The sequence below is a fragment of the Diachasma alloeum genome, unplaced genomic scaffold, assembly GCF_001412515.2.
Source record: "Diachasma alloeum isolate Michigan unplaced genomic scaffold, Dall2.0 Dall_scaffold_00307, whole genome shotgun sequence".
NCBI classification, from domain to species: domain Eukaryota; kingdom Metazoa; phylum Arthropoda; class Insecta; order Hymenoptera; family Braconidae; genus Diachasma; species Diachasma alloeum.
In genome coordinates, this window is record NW_021680446.1 from 619912 (window position 1) to 637941 (window position 18030).

The window sequence follows — 18030 nt, forward strand, 5'->3', positions numbered from 1 at the left end:
GGATGGATGAATACATATTTCTCCAATGATGGAGGGAAAGAAAAAATTTTCTTTGAATCTTTTTTCAAATTCATTTGGCACCCTTAAGAGAATGACGAGTGGAAGATCTATGCGCGCGCTCCCGCGCGCGCCGATCTATTCATTTGTTGAAATGAAGAAATGGAATTCATTAAATTTCATTTTCTCATGAATACCTTATAAATATTGATAATGAATCAAAGAGAATTCGACTAATGATTGAAGTGAATAGCGAAGTAGTAAAAGAATCTATAAAAAATTTTTCATTTTCAATTAATTATCTTCAATTTTTAAAATAGTGGGTCTATAAAAGGACAGAATTTATTAATTTCACCGATAATATATATACATGTGAAATATATCGTCGCATTAAAATCAAAGGGGCGTAAGTGCCAAAAAACCCATTTTAAAAGTGAAAGGGGCGTATGTTCCGAATTCCTGTTTTTTCGGTTTTTCATGGAATTTCTGACCAAAAATCGGAAAAAAAAAACATTCTAGGAAAAAGGCGTAATTGCTATATTTCAACGGGAAAGGGGCGTATCTCCACACTTACGCCTGTTTCATTTCATTCAAAAAATGACACTTACGCCCTTTTTACATTATGTGTTGTGCACTTCGGATGACACATTTCATGTTGAAATAAAACGAAAAGGGCGTAAGTCCCACATACGCCTCTCTCTCATTATATCTTAGGTCTACTCGCGATAATGAGTTTTATATTGTTATATCAACATAAAACGCTTTAACTATTTTCTTCTTCCTTTATGGTCTCATTTTCTTCCGAAGTGTTCAAAGCAGTCACGACTCGAAATTTCATACAGATAATTTCCTGAAATTCGCAGTCATAATTAAAAAAATGAAATAAATTAATGAATGAAATCGAATAAATTTAGAAGAAAATTTTAGAAAATTTTAGTTTAGTTACTGATATTTCTCATGAAATTGTTTCATTCAAGCAAAAAATCAAAGGGAAATAATTTGAACATTCATGATGAGAGGGAGGGAGGGGAGGTTAATGTAGAATCAAATATTATTTATTATTAGGGCTGTAGTGCATGTGATTCCCTTTATACTTGATGAATCAATAGGAACGAACAGTAACAAATGAAGGGACATATATATTGGAGTTACGCCCCTCTGTGATTATTGCTTCAAAAACAAAGGGACGTATGTGCCTGAGTTACGCCCCTTTGGAATTATTCATTCTCAATATGAGCTAGAAAAGAAACAAAAAGTATAAAAAGAAAGAGGCGTATGTGCTGGAGATACGCCCCTTCAGTACTTGCTAGTCGGACTTACGTCCATTTGCCACTTCAGAAATTTGTCCACAAAAAACCTTTCATAAGTTGAGAAAACTCCATTTCGAAGGAAAAAAAAACATACGCCCCTTTGGTATTAAGAGAAAAAAATCTCAGAGAAATGGCACTTACGCCCCTTTGATTTTAATGCGACGATATATATTATACATATTTATGACGTGAAAAAAAAATTTACCACTGAAGAATTTGAAATTATGTCACTGAAGAATTTGAAAATGCCGCGTTTTTTTTGTGAATAACTTCGTGTCACATATTGACCAACCAGAATTGAGGATTAGCGGTCAGCAGTTTCGAGATATTTCGATATAAAACAACTTCACGTCTCTTTCATCTTTAGTAAATAGGAGGATTTGAGAGAGACTGAGTAGTCTCTCCCTCTCCCACTTCGGGGGACAGCTGGGGGCCTTCACCGGGCTATTTACCCTCTATTCTCGTTTTAAAGTGCGCAAAACCCTCGACAAATGCCACGAAACCTCCTCTGATCGTAATTTTCCCCAAGTAAGTTGAAGAATTTGTCGTCAAACCGTGAACATCACTCAGGGCAAGTTCCCTTCGTTCCCGGGGGGTCAGACCGGATCGATACGTGTGTTTGGGCCCTCATAACCTCACATTCGTCGTTCGACACAGCATTCGAGACGTTTTCACAATTGGTAATTGCTTATGATTTTCTGTTAATTCGGTTTTAGGGGTTTTTTTTGTTGCTCAGGGGGTTGTACAAGATGTACAATGGAATTGGGCTGCAGACCCCTCGGGGGTCAGGCACTAATGGCCATGTACAACGTAATTGGGCGATTGTTCGTAAGACTAAGGACAGGGTTGATTATAAAAGTGAGGAAAAGGGGGATCAGTTGAATAAACAACCGAATCAGGAGATTCTCGAACATGTGAGGAAGAGAAAAGTCGAGGTCAAGTGTGCAGAGTTGATGGACATCTTGGAAGATCAAGGGTATGTACTCAATATCCTAATTGACTTTAATTAAGCGAGTGAACGAACAGTTTAATTAATTGACGTTTTTTAAATTTTTTTCAAACTCAAAAGTGATTTTTTTTGGATTTTTCGACAGATTAACACCTGAAGAGATTAAATCCAAGGTTTCCACGTACAGGGAGATGTTGATGGGGAGCGATGCCAAGCCTCAAGTGTCCACTGATGAATTTGGACGTGTGAAGTAAGTGAAAAATAATTAAACCGATTTTTTTCTGGAAGGAGGGAACATTGAGAATTTTTCATTGTCGATAACTCGAGATAGGCTGAGTGAAAATTTACGTTTTTTTTTTCATTTTGAAAACAATTTAACAAGCTTGAAAATGCAATTTGATTTATTGAAATCGCATCGTTCACTCGGGAGATGTAGACGATTCAAAGAAGACTATTTTGCTTCACTTCCTCTGACGTAATTTTTTTTTTTCATTTCAACTCTAGAATAAAATTTTCCATTCATTAAAAAAAATTGGCGTTCCTGACACCCCCGTCAGATTGCTTTCCACTCGAGAAACTCCATGAAGACGAAAATGAAAAATGTCCTCGAGCAATTTTCTAATGCAGCAGTCTCCGGAAAAATGAAAACCCCTAGAATCATTTTTCTTAATGAAAAAAAAAGGTGTCTGCAATCTTTTCCGCGTCTCAATTACTCTCCAACCCTTCCAGGAGTCTCCCTGAAGCCCCAGAGATGCCATCCATCCGTAAATCCGTGTACACAGGCCCGATATTGACTTCCTCTGGAGCGCCGGCGCCTCTCAAATTCCCCTTCGAAATGATGAAAACATCCACTCGCGCATTAAGTGGGTGGGGTTACCCCTAAATTCACCCCCGAGTGAGTTCCCCCAGCATCCAAAACCTCTCCTGGAATTCAGTGTTGCAATGGACCGGCGTCCAGACGCCACTGGCAGTCCAGAAATCGCGAATTCGAGATAAATAAAATAGGGAAAATGTAGTCCAGAGGCGACTCGAGAGTTTTCACACTCGTAAAATCACATAAGTCTTCCACTAGGTTTAATAATTAATATTAAGAACATAAATTAAAGATAATTAGCAAGAAACTAATCTAGTAAATTTATAACGCGTTAATTTTGTCAATTTTCTAACCATTTTTCGAGTAAAAAAATGGAAATTGAATTTAAAATTTAAAGAAAATAATGAATTACTGTGAGTGTGCCTCATCCAACGTCTTCCAAGGATATTAATCACTTGAAATATATATTATTGATTATTAAAAGTATGCAAACACGAATTTATGAGCGGAATAATGCGAATCGACGAATGAATGAGAATTTTGTGGAGGAAAAATTGCTAAATTACCAGGGAAATTGAGCTTTCCGGTAATTGTGGGATGATTTGAGGCACCAGGAAGTCGTTGAAACCTCCATTTGACGTGCTACGAGTGCCTCCAAGTGTCCGGAGATCATCCAATCGTCCCAGGAGGCTCTCCTGATTATTCGACATTATATTGAAATAGAGTTTATTCAATTGGCGGATTTATTTTGAGACCCAAATGACGATGTCTGCGTTCATACCGAAGACAGCGCGTGGCCGGGGCCCACCTGACGGTCGAGCCTTCTTCGAACGCCTCTGGAGGGGCAATTTCTTTCTCGACAGGCAGAAAGTCATCAAGAGATCGAGAAAACGAAAATTAAATACAGCTAATGGTAGAAAAAAAATGATGATGAAGCATTGCTGCTGCTGTCAGAGAATTCAGCTGCATTTGCTTGCCGGGAAGAGGACTAGTATTAAATCAGTCGTGAGGTAATTGGTGGAATTATCAGGGTAATTGAAAAAATAAATAAGCAAAAGGTTTTTTAGAGAATTTTTTTAAATGATGAGGGAAGAACGGAAAACAAAATTTTTACTTCATATTTTATTTATTATCGTTTATATTGCTTCAGATGATTCAAAATTGATAACATTATGTGGACAATTTTAAAAAATCAATTATTCAACTTTGAACTTTTTTTTTTACCACAAAAAAACGAAAAATAAAAACAAAAATAAGGTTTTCAGGCCTTGGCAATTCATTTTTGATTAAACTAATTCAATATCGATGAAATCATTTTTTAAAAAATTGAAAATCAATTTTTGAACTTCATGAGACAATATTTATCGTAAAAACCGGTTGTCACTTGATATTTCCTTCAGTACTTTTCGCATTACTCTAGACATTCTCATAAACGGATTAGACTCATTCGAAATTGGATGAAGAAGGCTTCCCATATTTTCATATTAAAAAATCCCCATCTCCGCAGCAAACGATCCCCTTAAAAAAAATCAAAACTCAACCCAAACTCGAAACAAAAAATCGTGAGAATTCCCTCTGCCGATCTCGAGAACGTGCAGCATTGAATAAGATTTTCCCCAATTTTCCCGTAGAATTCAGCTCCTCGACATGTGTCACTTTATTTATTCCAGTTTTATTAACCCTGATCGTATTAGAGATTTCTCGTGGGGTGGAAGCATGAAGGAACGGTATAAAAAGCCAACGGGTGGGGATTGGTATTGATCGAGCAGCTAGGGCGTAACGAAATGAGAGGGGGAGGGTTGGATACGGCAGTCCCCGGCTTCAGTCATTCCGGGGGTGGCTTATATGATAACTGTGTCGCTGGCAGTGGTGTTATGTCACTGTTCTCCTAAATTTTCATCGAAATATCTCGTTAAAACACTCATCAAACCGTGAATTCAATTGCCTCCTGAGAAGAATGACAGTTAAACTGACGAATCGGTTTGTAAATTTTTCTTTCTCACTTTCACGTTCTTCAAATCGAGAGATTTGAATTCACATTCTCTTGTTATTTTTTTTTTTTGCCATTGTTGATGAATTACTGAGGGTTGAGCGTCGATTTAATTGATTGTTCAAGCGTCCGAGAGACACACCAAGTGGCTGAGGCACAGCAGGAGAAGAATGCCAAGTTGAGGGAGGCTTTTGGCATATCTGAGTACTTCGTTGAAGGCAGTAGTCTGGATCCTGAACGACACGCTAGGGAGGCCGAGGCCAGGGCTGCTGCCAGCAAAGTTTATGAGCTTGTGCACAGCCCCAGTCCACCAGCCGTTGAAGAGACACCAGCACCTGAGAAGAAGAATAAGAGGAAGAGGTCGGCCAGCAGCACCAAGAAGAAAAAGGGGAAGAAGCATAAGAGGGACAGGTATACCACTGTGTGAATGATCACGCGTCTCTGGAGGCTGGAATCGCTGAGGTCGCTATGTCGTTGACATTTTTTTCTAAAATTTTTTTCAACTGGTTTTGGGGAGAGGAATACAATGTGGAACGGTGAAGTGTGAAGGAATTGCATGATTTTTCGTGATTTTTGCTTCCGAATGGAAGCGTTGTCAGCGTTCAAATTTAAGGTTTTTATTTTTCGGGGTTTATCGACCCATTGTGATCTCAAAAGTACGGAAATGCATTTTTTAGACGCGTCCCTACGCTCGTTTGTATGTTTGGGTGGATGTAACAAACTTTTTCTTCAATTTCTCGTTAATGAACTGATGGGATTGAATCTTTTTTTTCTCAAATGTTGGTATTGCTAAGCCCTATCCATCGCCGCTTATTCAAATTTAATTCATTGATTCATTTTTTTAATTTTCGAATTCTTTCAAAATTCAGTTGTAACGCGATAACTAAAAAATTTTTCTAAATTCATTGAATGACGGCTTAAAAAAATCGGTGGGATGCCCTTTTGACCGAGTTATTTTGATTTATCGTTATTTTGATTTCTGCGAAATTTTTCCAAAATTTCGTATTTTTCGAAAATCAGAATTCCGCAGATGTCTCTGGATATTGCGCTTCAAATGAATTCAATCATAGCTCAATATGTTTGTTTCTGTGCGACTATATCGATGTTGGAAGATGGTTACAATAACTGTCTCGGTTAATTTGATTTTTAGGATAATTTTTAGATATTTCGAATTTTTCATTAATTCCCCGGAAATTTAGCTTTCTGATGGTTCCTTTAAATCTGATGTTTCGAATGCGTTCAATTATGTATAAATGAAATATTCCTAATAATATTTCATAGAAATTTTCAGAAATTTTTAGAATTTCATTGAGTGGAAAATCTAAAACAATTAGTTGGAAAGAAATTAATTCAATTCAAGAAAATAAAATAGGCTATGAATAATATACAACGGAAAAAATTAGCAAAAATAATTTCTCATGTGAATTGTTTTTGAAATGAATGAAATTTTCAGTTGATAAAATGAATGGAAATTTGCGAAATTTCATCAGTCGATTTTTTACGTTTGTACAAATGTTAAATTATCTTTAGAACCAATAGCTCTAGATAAAAATGTGACAAGAAATTTTTCGTTGGAAATTGAATTGCCCGCAAAAAATTCCTGTCACATTTCTTCCTAAAATCAAAAGCTCGCAGGATAATCACCAACAACGAAAATCATAAAAATCTACCTTTCACATTTTACCTCTCACATCTCCACAGTCTCTCCACCCAGAAAGAATAATAATAACTGGGTTAAACCACAACATCAATACGTAATTCGATAATGATAGCAACCAATGAACCGTCTCGAGGCTCCAAGACCCCCCGTGAATGCTGAAAAAACCTCCCCTCAGTAGTGTTAAATAAAAAATTTTCCTCTCATCGATCGATCTTTATTCACTCTTACTTCTCCATGTTTTGCCAAGAGTTCCACATACTCATACGCTTTCCACACATCAACGAATACTGAAAAACCAATCCCATTGTATTAAATCAATTAATTTCACTGGGTTTTCATTTGATTTTTTACAAAAAAAAAAATTGGACAAATTATTCATGAAGAAAATCCACTGTCTCATGCCCCGTACACCTTTCTCTGTTTCAAACAGAACTGAGGAGGACTGAGTGCCTATTCATTAGGCTCAGTAGGTAAGTGTGGTCGTCGGGATTTTATTTTTGCGAAAAATGAAAACAGTCACTTGATTGTCAATTACTATTACTATTATTTTTCATTGAAAATATGGATTTTAAATGCGAAATGAGGGTCTGCGAGGTCTTTTTCATCGTAAATGTTTGCGTAGTTGTCAAAATGCATTATTATTTTATCATTTTATGACGAACATTTGCTTAACGTCTGGGTTTTTATTGCTGTGTGAGAAAAGAAAAAAAAATACTAAATTTGTTGTTGTAACGATGAAGCCTGTTGTTAATGTCATCTCTCTATTTTTTTCTGACAAGTCCGTCCCTATCGATGGTTATCAAGGTAATGCTAATCCCATATTATATCAATAATCCTCACAATTTAACGTGTATTGTCTTCTCTCGTTTTATTTTCATTCATTTTTACGTTGCATTTGTTATTTATTTAGTTACTGAGTATTCAATAATTTTGTGAATCGTCATTTCACCAAATTATCGAATGATTTTTCGTCTTTTGTCGTTGAATTAACGAATTTTAGTCGATCTAGAGTATTTAATCCCCCGAGTGTTGAATTATTACTTGAATAATTCAATTGTATGTGTTACCTAATGAGATAAAAAGGAAAAAAAAAGAATTTCTTTTATTATCAGCACAAGATGATATGCACTTGATGGCAGGAAGACGTCCACTGCAACAATTAGATATTTAATATAAATAATGCAATATCATTTTTTCATCCGTAATTTCATCTGATGATAAACAATTTCTTCAAATTTATCGTTGATTGTTTAACTTCTATTGACTTTTTGTCTTTTGTTTTTTTGGAACTATTGCTGTAGGTCCGAATCACCCAAGATTGGTAAGAAGAGGGATAAGTCGAAGAAAAAGAAGAAGGAGAAGAAACCCAGGAAGGAAGTTACAACTAGTGACAGTGAATCGTCTAATGAGGATTCTGATAACAGCAGGTGAATATGTAGTTTTCAATGAATATCTCGGAATCTAAGGGAGATAGTGAAATTTTTGTGAGAACCTTTTTTGTAAAGCCGATTGAGAGCTACAACAAATGTCATTACGAAAATTTCGCTATCTTCCTTAGATTCGGAGATATTCCTCAAAAACTCAACTGGGAGATGAGTCGACTTAAACCGCTTTACCATTTCGCTACTGAATTATCTTAGAACGAGTACCTCTGGACGAAAATGTGATAAGAGATTTTTTGGCGGAAATTTAATTCTCTACAAAAATGGTCTTATGACATTTTTTCGTAAAATCAATAGTTAGGGAGATAATTATATAATGCTGACGTTCAATACAAAAAATTTTAGTTCCTCGGAGGCTGAAATCAAGAAGAAGAAGCGGAAGAAGAAGAAGAAATCAAAAACCGAGAGCAAACACGAGGTAAAATATTCATTGAGAAATGAAATATTATTTTGGAAAATCATTATATATTTATGGCACGAAATGACTGGCATGTGACACTGTTACTCATTTTATTTGAATTGTCATAATTATTTATGCTGTCACAGGCTCATTGTCTCCATCAACCCATCGTCTCCCAATTTTTTTGAGTTTTTATATGAAGTATTCATCATTCTCGTGCATGCAACTCTGCCTGTTGCTGTTCATAAAAAAACAATGACAAAACAATTGTCTGAGCGTCGAAAATCGACCTTTCGATCATCAAAAATTAATCGTCGAGTGGTTGAGAAGTAATTTTGATGATTTAAATCGTCCGAGAGGCTCAGACACCTTCACAATAGTCTGGAAATTTTATTCATTTTTTTTTACATAAATCCATTCACCTCAAAACTGAATTTTTAAGACAACTCATTATTTCAAAGTGTAAATCTCAGTATTGTTTGTAATTATCAGCGCCATTTGACAGGATACATTCCCTGAGTGAGTACCCGACATGCCGCTACTCAATGTAATAAATAATTTTCGTTAATTAATTATTATCATAAACGAGTTTGCGACTGTTGTATGGATCACTTGTTTTGTTTGTGAATAAAGCACTTTTCGACGTTTTTTGCTAATGAATAATTCGAAATAACGAAAATTATGAGATTAATTTGAAGAAAAAAAAAAGATATTGACTCATTCAGAGAAATAAATAGAAGTGTTTTTAATTTTTTTGGAAAATTAAAAACTCTTTCGAGTGGGAAATTTTGATTGTTGTGAAATTAATCCCCGAAAAATGTATGCATGGAGAAATTAATGTTGTATCTCTTCAAGCCTGTATTTTTATATTATTTGCCATTAATGGGTGATGTTTCATTATTTTAGAAGAAAAAGTCGACCAAGAGGAAGCACCAAAGTTCTTCGAGTTCATCTGCCTCGTGAGTATAAAAAATGAAAAATTAAAACTATTTAATTCTCTTTCGTAGATTAACGAAAACCAAAGATTTAATGCAAAAAAATAATAATAATAATCCCGGGGATTATTATTCGGGGGATTTTCGGGTTTATAGAAATAGAAAATTGAAAAAATATCTTCTTTTAAGGCCCGAGAACATTTTCAAGGAGCGTTTTTAATCAAGATCAAGGCCCGTGTGTACTATCGTTCGAATGTTATCTGGATATTTTTAATCTTTCGTAATCCAAAATTGTCAATTTAGTGGTACATCGTGTAGAAATTCCCAAAAATTATGACAGAATGATGAAAAAAATGGAAAATATTCTGGACTTTTTCAAAGAGTGTTTTTAATTGAGATTCAGAATGAGTTGAAAAAAGTGGAAATTACAAATATCTGATTGACTGTGGCAAATTATCTATTAGCTGTCATTTTCCATGGTGGATAACAAAACACCAACTCCTCATGGGAAGTGACAGCTAGGTATCTCAATTATCAAAACAGTAGTATGTAGTCATCTGCCATTTTTATGTGATAAAAGTGTGATTAAAAAATTCTCCAAAATATTAAAACTTTTGAAAAGATTTACAAAATCAGTCTTCCCCCTGCATGATATTGGGTGACAGGCCGCCACTTGTCACCGTAAATCAGATACATTTTTCAATTTCTTGTTATTCAACTTATTCCGAATATAAATGAAAAATGCTCTTTGAAAAAATTAAGAATTTCTTCTACTTTTTTTTGATTATTCATTCATAATTTTTCAAAACTTCTGCATGATGCAGGACTCAATTGACAATTTCAGATGACCAAAGATGACCAAAAACATGGAGATAACGTTCGAAAAATAGTACACCCTGGCCTTGAAGAGATAAAAAAAGATTTGTATAATCCAGGTTCTTCAGACCAACCAATGAATGGAACAATTTAACTATCCCGTGACATGAAGCAGTCATTTATTCTGAAATAATATAATTCTAGCAGTGAAAAGTCATGCCAGAAATGTGACCTTAAATTCCACATTCCCCTGATCGTTTACTGTCCCTTTAACAATTTCCAAAAGCAAATGAAAGGCTAAAAACCACAATGAACCTACCTCAACGACGCGCGTTCCTTCCCCGCAATAAAAAAAATCTCTCGCCAATTCCAGCTCTCCAGAGCGTCCTAAGAAGCGCGCAAAGACTCCAGAGAGGCCGCCAGCCCCGGCCCCCCGTCCGGAGAAGACCCGAGGCTCGACTCCCCCCCAGAAGTCCCGAGAGGTCGATCGAGAGAGGAAAAAATCGAAAACCCCCCCGAAGGAGCCCCCCACCACCCACATCTCCCGCCGCAATCGTTCGTCCTCTCGACCCCATGGTGACCGCACAAGAAGCCCCAGATCCCCACGAAAGCTCTCGAGGCAGTCGCGACCGAGAAGAGCCTCCCCATCCCCCAGAAGACGAAGGGCAGTGTCTCGATCCCCCAGAAGACCCTCTCGTTACTCCCGATCCCGCAGCAGGAGTCGCTCCAGATACTCCAGATACACCTCCCGACGTTACCCCTCACCCTCGACCTATCGGCGACGCAATTCAAGGTCAAGAAGGCAGACGTCGAGGTCCCCAATGAGGAGAAACAGACGCGAAAGATCCAGAGACAGAAGGAAAAGCAGATCGAGGTCACGATCTCTGTTGAAGAGATCGACGAGTCGATCGAGAAGATCGAGGAGTCACTCGAGAAGATCGAGGAGTCACTCGAGAAGATCGAGGAGTCACTCGAGAAGATCGAGGAGCCACTCGAGAAGATCGAGCCTCTCGTACTCACCAGTCAGACGACATCCTGATCGGTATCGAGACGTTCTGGAGGATAAAAAGCACAAGACGTCAGAGAAGCCAAAGGGAAAGTCCAGATCTCCGTCGAAGCAGAATAAACCGAGGATCATCACCCCCAGGGTCTCGCTGAGGTCCTCCAGCGAGGATGAGGCCGACCCTGGGGACGACGAGCCGAGGCCTGAGGACGAGGAGAGAATCAGAGAACTCAATACTCTGAAGCAGCTGCAAAGTGGTCTAGCTGCTAAAGCACGTGAGTCGCTTGGAAAGAAAGTGATTTCTCCGGTGAAGATCAAGACCGAGAGGAAGGAGGAGATCCTGGATATTGCTCTGCCTGCGGAGCCTCCGAAGGAGCTGAATATCGTTGATCAAGTGGTGGAGAAGTCGCCGGATTGCGATGGAAAGCTCGAGGAGGTGAGTCAGGAGGTGGGGAAAAATCCTGGGAGATCTGTTGAGTCGAGCAGATCGCCTTCTCCTGCGCTACCTCTGACGAGAGAGGAGGCCGAGGTGGAGGTGCGGATCGAGCTGAGGTCGCCGTCAGAGTCGCCTCCCTTGGGGCCCAGGTCCCTGGGGAACAAGTCCTACTCGAGGTCGAGGTCCAGGTCCTCTTCGAGGTCGCTATCGAGGGACAAGGAGTCCAGGGGGTCGAGGAAGTCCAGGTCCAGGGACAAGTCTGTCTCACCATCGAAGAGGTCGACCAGTGGGTCTAGGGGGAAAACTGGGTCGTTGGGGTCGCCGGCGAGGTCCAAGGCCTCGAGGAGGTCGAGGAGCTCCTCGGGGTCGAAGAGGTCACTCTCGAGGTCGAGGTCTGTGTCCGTGAAGAAGATTAGGAGCAGGAGCACCAGCAGGTCGAGGAGTGGGGGGAAAAAGTCGAGGAGTCGCTCGGTTTCCAAGTCCAGGAGCAGGTCCAGGTCGGCCTCGAGGGGGAGCAGGGACAAGGGGAAGAGGAGTCGAAGTAGGAGCAGCTCGGTGTCTTCGAGGAGGTAGAGAATTCATTTCAATTTTTTGCGTCAGAATGAAGCATTGCAATCCTTTGATTTTTACATTCTTTAATTTTTATTGGAAATTGTGTAGAATAGTCTGAAACGTAAAATTACGGGGTTTGGCGACTCGTCCCCTTCCCGGTGGGCAATTTTTAGGAAATTGAGTAATCAAGTGGCTAAAGTAATTGCAAAAAATCGGAAATTTTGCCAGATTGTGGGTCTTGAAATTTCGATCCATTTTTTTTAGGGGGGAACATCATTTCTGAACAAAAAAAATTCTCCAAAATTTAAATAAAAAAAATGAAATAAATGAATGAATGATGAATTTTTTTGAATTTAATTCTCCAAAAATGATGGTTCCACCCTATTCACACCAATTTCAATGTTTGCCGACATCTTCGAACATGCTAAATTTATTTATAACAAACAAATTATTCAACAAATCGAAATTCAATCATTGAAGTTTTTTCAGTAAAAATTTCACAATTTTTGGGGGAAATTGTGTCGATAAACGAGATGATTTAATACGATTGAATCGGTTGGATGTCAAATTTTCATCTACAACTTTTGTTCATAGAAAAAAATATTATAAATGCATTGAAAAAAATTAAAATAAATAGTTCACTGCAGAGACAATTCCATTGACTTTCCAAATATCTTTTCCAAATGTCAATGTGTCTCTTGGAATTTGAGAAAGTGATTTTTTAGTGCTGACAGAACAAGTTTATGGGTCGATGCATGGTATCGACGCTGTACGTGAGGGGTTAATGAAATATATTATTCATTTAGTGATATTCCTGAATATTCCTGATTTAGTTCTAGGCACAGTAGAAGGAGTTTCTCATCATCCTCTCGTTCCTCAAGCAGTGGCTCAAGTCGTTCCTCTAGGTCGTCATCAAGCTCATCAGGCTCCAGCAGATCGAGGTCTCCCTCAATTCCACGACGCCACGGGTCCCCGAGTTTCCTCGACAGACGTCGTATCACCAGGTAAACAATTTCCTCAATTACCCCTAGAATTCTGCACTCGATATCGTTATTTATCGCTAAATATCGTTAGAATATTTTGTTCAGTTGATTTTACGTTGTTCTCTCCTCTTTTTTTTCGTATGTAGCAGAGACAGATCAAAGGGCAGACCTAGAAGATGAATTCGCCACGTCAATTATTATTTCTTTTTGCCAATTTCTTCAGGCACAAGAACAAACGAATTACTCTATTTTTTTTTCCATCGTTATTTCAGTTTTGTAACGAGTGATTGTTTTTTTTTTACGAGTGAAAAATTATTTTCACTGGCGTTTTTGTGACGAATAGACTTCACTGTACTTTCACAATTTATGCATTAATTACGGCATGTGTGGCATAGAGTAGTTGAGGTGGACGTGGAGAGGTGACGAAATTAATCGGGTGTTATTATTCAGAAATGTAAATGCAATAATTATCAGGAAACAAATCAATTTAGAGCTTATGAAAATAATGTCTGACTCGTCTCCATCGTCCTCTCAATCAGAAATTTGTAAGTTATTACTGTAATAAAGTATTGTATATCCTGCAAGACTTCACCTATTTTTATGATTTATTTATACATTTTTCACTCATGTGAAGCCCGAAATAATGATGAGCGCAACGAAATCCTGGGGTAAGTAATCATTTTTTTAATTTTTGCACGACTGTTTTTCCTGCTTGTTCATTGAATAAATTTTATTTAACACCAAGTAACAAATTTAAATTCTCGGGGAGATAATTGTACTAATTTTGCGGTTAAAGTAGCTCTACTCTTCGCCCGGGCTACGCTGTACTTTTGGATATTTTCAGTTTTTAAATATTTCAGCTAAATTGCATGGAAAAAATCTGAAAATATTCATACCCAGTCAGTATTATCTAAATTAAATTTTCCAAAATATTGATATTTTTTCAAACATTTCCCTCTTATGAATAAATAATAAAACTTGTTTGCAAAACGGTGGATTATTTTTTATGAGGTGTCGAAACAATTCTTGATTTTTTCACATCTAATGAAGAAAATTCAGATTTTAATCTTTGATTACAATGGAAATGTTGATTTTCACATTTTCTTCTTTGAAAAACCAAAACGATAATTTGAGAAAACAAATTAGAATTCCGAATCTATTCGAGTTTTCTGCATTTTTTTTTAAGTTTTCAATAATCTTTGAATTTACCGTAAGGGTAGAGCTACTTTGAGAGGCTGTGGGAGTGGAAAAAAATGGAAAATGAGGGAAAAACCGGGAGATAACTCTGAAAAATTTTTTCAATTTTTTCCATCGACTTTTGGCTGAGAATTCGCGGCCCCAAGTTTCTCCAGCAGCCTCGTAACTAGCCTGGGCGAGTGGATGGGGCATTTTTTGACTAATATAATTAATTATAGCGCTAGAAAACGACCGATACCGTATCATCGACCAACACCATCGCCCCCATCGTCTCCCAGCACCAGTGTATCCTCGAGAAATTCAGATTGGTCGAGTCCAAGTAGAAGATCCAGTCATTCACCAACTCGAAGTCCATCTTATACACGTTGATGTGTACGTAATCCAATTTTTCTTCGTGTTTATTTTTTTTGAGAATTTTTTGAAATTAAATTATTCACATTTTTTCGAGATAAAAATCGTGTTTATCTCCCCGTCTTCTTGTCCATGAGAAATGTCTCTTCATTATTTTCTCGTTTATTTGAGAGGATTCTAGTCGAATTAAGATGATATTGAAATTGATCTGGTGACCAAATTGAGATGAATTCATTGTGATTTTAACGATATTTAGTGCAATGTTGAATTACCATCTGTTTTTCCACTTGTAAATATAGATTATTTGTACTAATTATTGATTAACACTTTAGACGTTTTATTAATCAATCGATAAATTGATTAATTAGGTAAGAATTATCTAGTCATTAATTTATTCAACACTGATTTGCGGAAAAATCGAGGAAACTATTCGTAGAAAATGATTTATTTTAATTGCACGTAATTAAATTCATTCGATGAAGTATTAATGAAATTGAAATGTTAATGATCTCTGATTTAACTGTAAGATAATCTGTATTGTTGTTGTGTGATTAAGAAAAAATCCAAGCTTCACGATAATAAAGAAAAACCATTGGAAATTTATTATTTTGTGATTTAACAGTGGGAAATGTGAAAAATTGTGGAATGCAATTTTCATTTTCTCATCGTAAATTGATGATCAATCTCTCCGTTTGGTCGAGGCTTTGGCACGAGCATTTGCGAGGTAAATTGCCCATGCGAATCCGATGAAATTGACGACGAGAACTCGCAGCTGAAGGGGAAAACAAATTAATGAATGACAATGGGTCTTATTTGGGAGAAGGAGAATTTACCATTGGTGGGACGTAGCGAATGTTGATGAATTGCAGGAGAGTCAGATATTTGTAATTTGCGAGTAGAATTGGCAGGTACAGCTTCTCCATGTTCTTGTAGGAGTCTTCGTGAGATTTCCCCTGTGGAGAATCCATAATTAGGGAGGATCCAAGTAAAAGTTCAATTGTTGATCAATTCTAAATATTAAAACTCCTCACCACAAATTCAGTACACTGAGGGAAAAACTAATACGTTGTCAAACAAGTCTTGTTTGGGCCAACAAAATCGCTAGTTGAAAATTGCCAAAAAAGAATTTGTTCGGTTGGAATTTGAAAGTCTCAAACATGAATAATTGTTCTGCTTTCGACAGCAACGAAATATTTGGCTCAAGAGGCGGATAATTCACACCAGGCGGTGCCTTTTCAGGATGAAAATATCTCATACAGAGGAAAATTTATCAACTAATATTTTATCCCCAAGTTACAAGATTGCTATCATATCATTATTATTGTTTCATTTAAGGGTTCATTTGTTGTCTGTGATTATTAGACAGCCGAAAGGAAAAACTACTATCCCTTGTTTCGCATAAAACAAAGATTTTTCGGGAGCTAAATACGTATGGGAGTATCGAATAACGAAGGAGTAGTGCTAGAAATGACATTTCTTGCGTCTACAGAGAATACAATTTTTTTTGAACTACTAAATCATTTTTTGCAGCAAAAATTTTTCATTCCGCCGCACTCTCTGCATGTTTGGCACAAACAATCCTTTTTTGATAATTTCAAAAAAATATTTTCTTGCCACAAGAAACCATTAATTTTTTTGCACTAATTATTCGTTTTTAGACACATAATCGATCTTCAATGCATGAGAAATCTCGCTGCAATACCCGACTTAAAACTCACAGTCTCCCCTTAAAAAACAAATTCACAAATTAATTCTAATTCAATTACTCTCACCTCGAGTCTAGCTAGCATATACAGCGCGAATCCCTGGAAAAGAGGGGCATAGATCAACCTCTCAGCAAGCAGTATCCCCAGAGGATGTCTCGTCACGAAATAAATATACTTATAAAAGAAATGAGGCACTGGTCCCCCAAACAACAATCTAACACGAACAAAAATCATTAATATTATTAAATCATTAATCATAATTCCCTTCAAAAACTCGAAAATCCTCAGTCTCCATAATTACCCGAATAATCCAAAAGCGAGAAGGCTGTCATGATTGATCTCCTTAACTCCCAGTATTCTCTGGGATGCATAATTGCCCGCTACAGCCAATAAACAACTTTAAATAGAAAATAAATAAATAAAGTACACAAAAAAACAATCAGAAGCAATTCACTAATTCATTTTTTTACTTACTCCATTTACTATTTTAATTCATCACAACATTTGTTATTATTATTAATTATTAATTATCACCATTAATTCATTAATTATTATTCAGAATTAATAATAATATAATTATATAATTATATATTAATCATTAATAATAATAATGAGATAATAATTAATTAATTGTGATAATGAAAATAAAATAATTTTTCTCACTAGATAAAATCGTATTGATCTTTTTCCTTTGACATTGAGAAATCATTACTTTTGTATAAGATAATGCATAATTACCTAGTAATAGCCTTCGTCCGGATGGGATTTGTGTACAAACTACTGAAATAAGCACCAACAATGTCAAGGATAATCTGCGAAGGCTTTGACAGTGACATTGCAAATCTATTTCTTCCAAAATATATTTACCCTTGCAGATATACTTGGATTTGTGAGAAATAAGTGATCGGATTATTGATGAAATAGGCGTCGAGTCATAGCCGTTTTTTTTTCTAGCTGATAAACAGTAGAGTTTTGTGGGGAGATGTGTCGAGAGTGGACTTTGGGATTCGAAAAAAGAGAGCAAAATGTTTGGAGAATGGATTTGCATGTGTTGTATGTCTAGTGGTTCGCGCGAGTGCCTGAAGAGGGCGGGGGCTCTGGTGACCTTGGGAACGTATATTGAAGAAGATATCGAAATCGCAAGTATCGATATAATTTGAAAATATCGGCTGGAAGATATCGATATTTGGAAGAAAATATCGCTGAACCGATATATTTTTCATCTGAAATATTCACCAGTGACAAGACGGGAAAACCAACTAGATTGATCATGAGTATAGTAATGGAGTCCGATGAAATTTGAAATAAATAAAATCCTGCGGTATTGACATCAATTTTTCCCTTTTTTCTTGGTAAAATTTCATTTATTCTCTTCCGAAATTCTTGAAAATGAGAAACAAATTTAGACTTCGATATTGACGAAGAAATATCGAATATCGATATATTAGTCGTCAAATATATCGGTAGAAAAATATCGATATATCGAAGT

The 18030-nt window shown here is 36.8% G+C and overlaps 2 protein-coding genes across 10 annotated transcripts; one reads left to right on the forward strand and one right to left on the reverse strand.

The window, feature by feature from the left end:
• Positions 1-1658: 1658 nt before the first annotated feature.
• Positions 1659-15438, forward strand: LOC107039781 (serine/arginine repetitive matrix protein 2). Of its 7 annotated transcripts, none has more exons than XM_015259577.1 (10): positions 1659-1987; positions 2044-2283; positions 2402-2506; positions 5187-5471; positions 8022-8147; positions 8508-8580; positions 9469-9521; positions 10687-12321; positions 13138-13308; positions 14703-15438. In XM_015259577.1, the coding sequence occupies exons 2-10, from the start codon at positions 2057-2059 to the stop codon at positions 14851-14853; spliced, it is 2826 nt and encodes a 941-aa protein (XP_015115063.1). In that variant the 5' UTR covers positions 1659-1987; positions 2044-2056; the 3' UTR covers positions 14854-15438. The 7 variants fall into 7 exon arrangements, with proteins under 7 accessions (XP_015115063.1, XP_015115062.1, XP_015115064.1 ...); XM_015259576.1 differs by having other exon boundaries at positions 1659-1835; positions 2024-2283; XM_015259578.1 differs by having other exon boundaries at positions 1659-1835.
• On the reverse strand, positions 15405-17599 carry LOC107039782 (PXMP2/4 family protein 3). Of its 3 annotated transcripts, XM_015259584.1 has the most exons (6): positions 17409-17599; positions 17280-17321; positions 16843-16921; positions 16608-16755; positions 15669-15788; positions 15405-15607 (listed from the first exon to the last, which is right to left on the reverse strand). In XM_015259584.1, the coding sequence occupies exons 1-6, from the start codon at positions 17587-17589 to the stop codon at positions 15515-15517; spliced, it is 663 nt and encodes a 220-aa protein (XP_015115070.1). In that variant the 5' UTR covers positions 17590-17599; the 3' UTR covers positions 15405-15514. The 3 variants fall into 3 exon arrangements, with proteins under 3 accessions (XP_015115070.1, XP_015115069.1, XP_015115071.1); XM_015259583.1 differs by having other exon boundaries at positions 17280-17599; XM_015259585.2 differs by having other exon boundaries at positions 16843-16938; positions 17280-17460.
• Between the last annotated feature and the right edge of the window lie 431 nt (positions 17600-18030).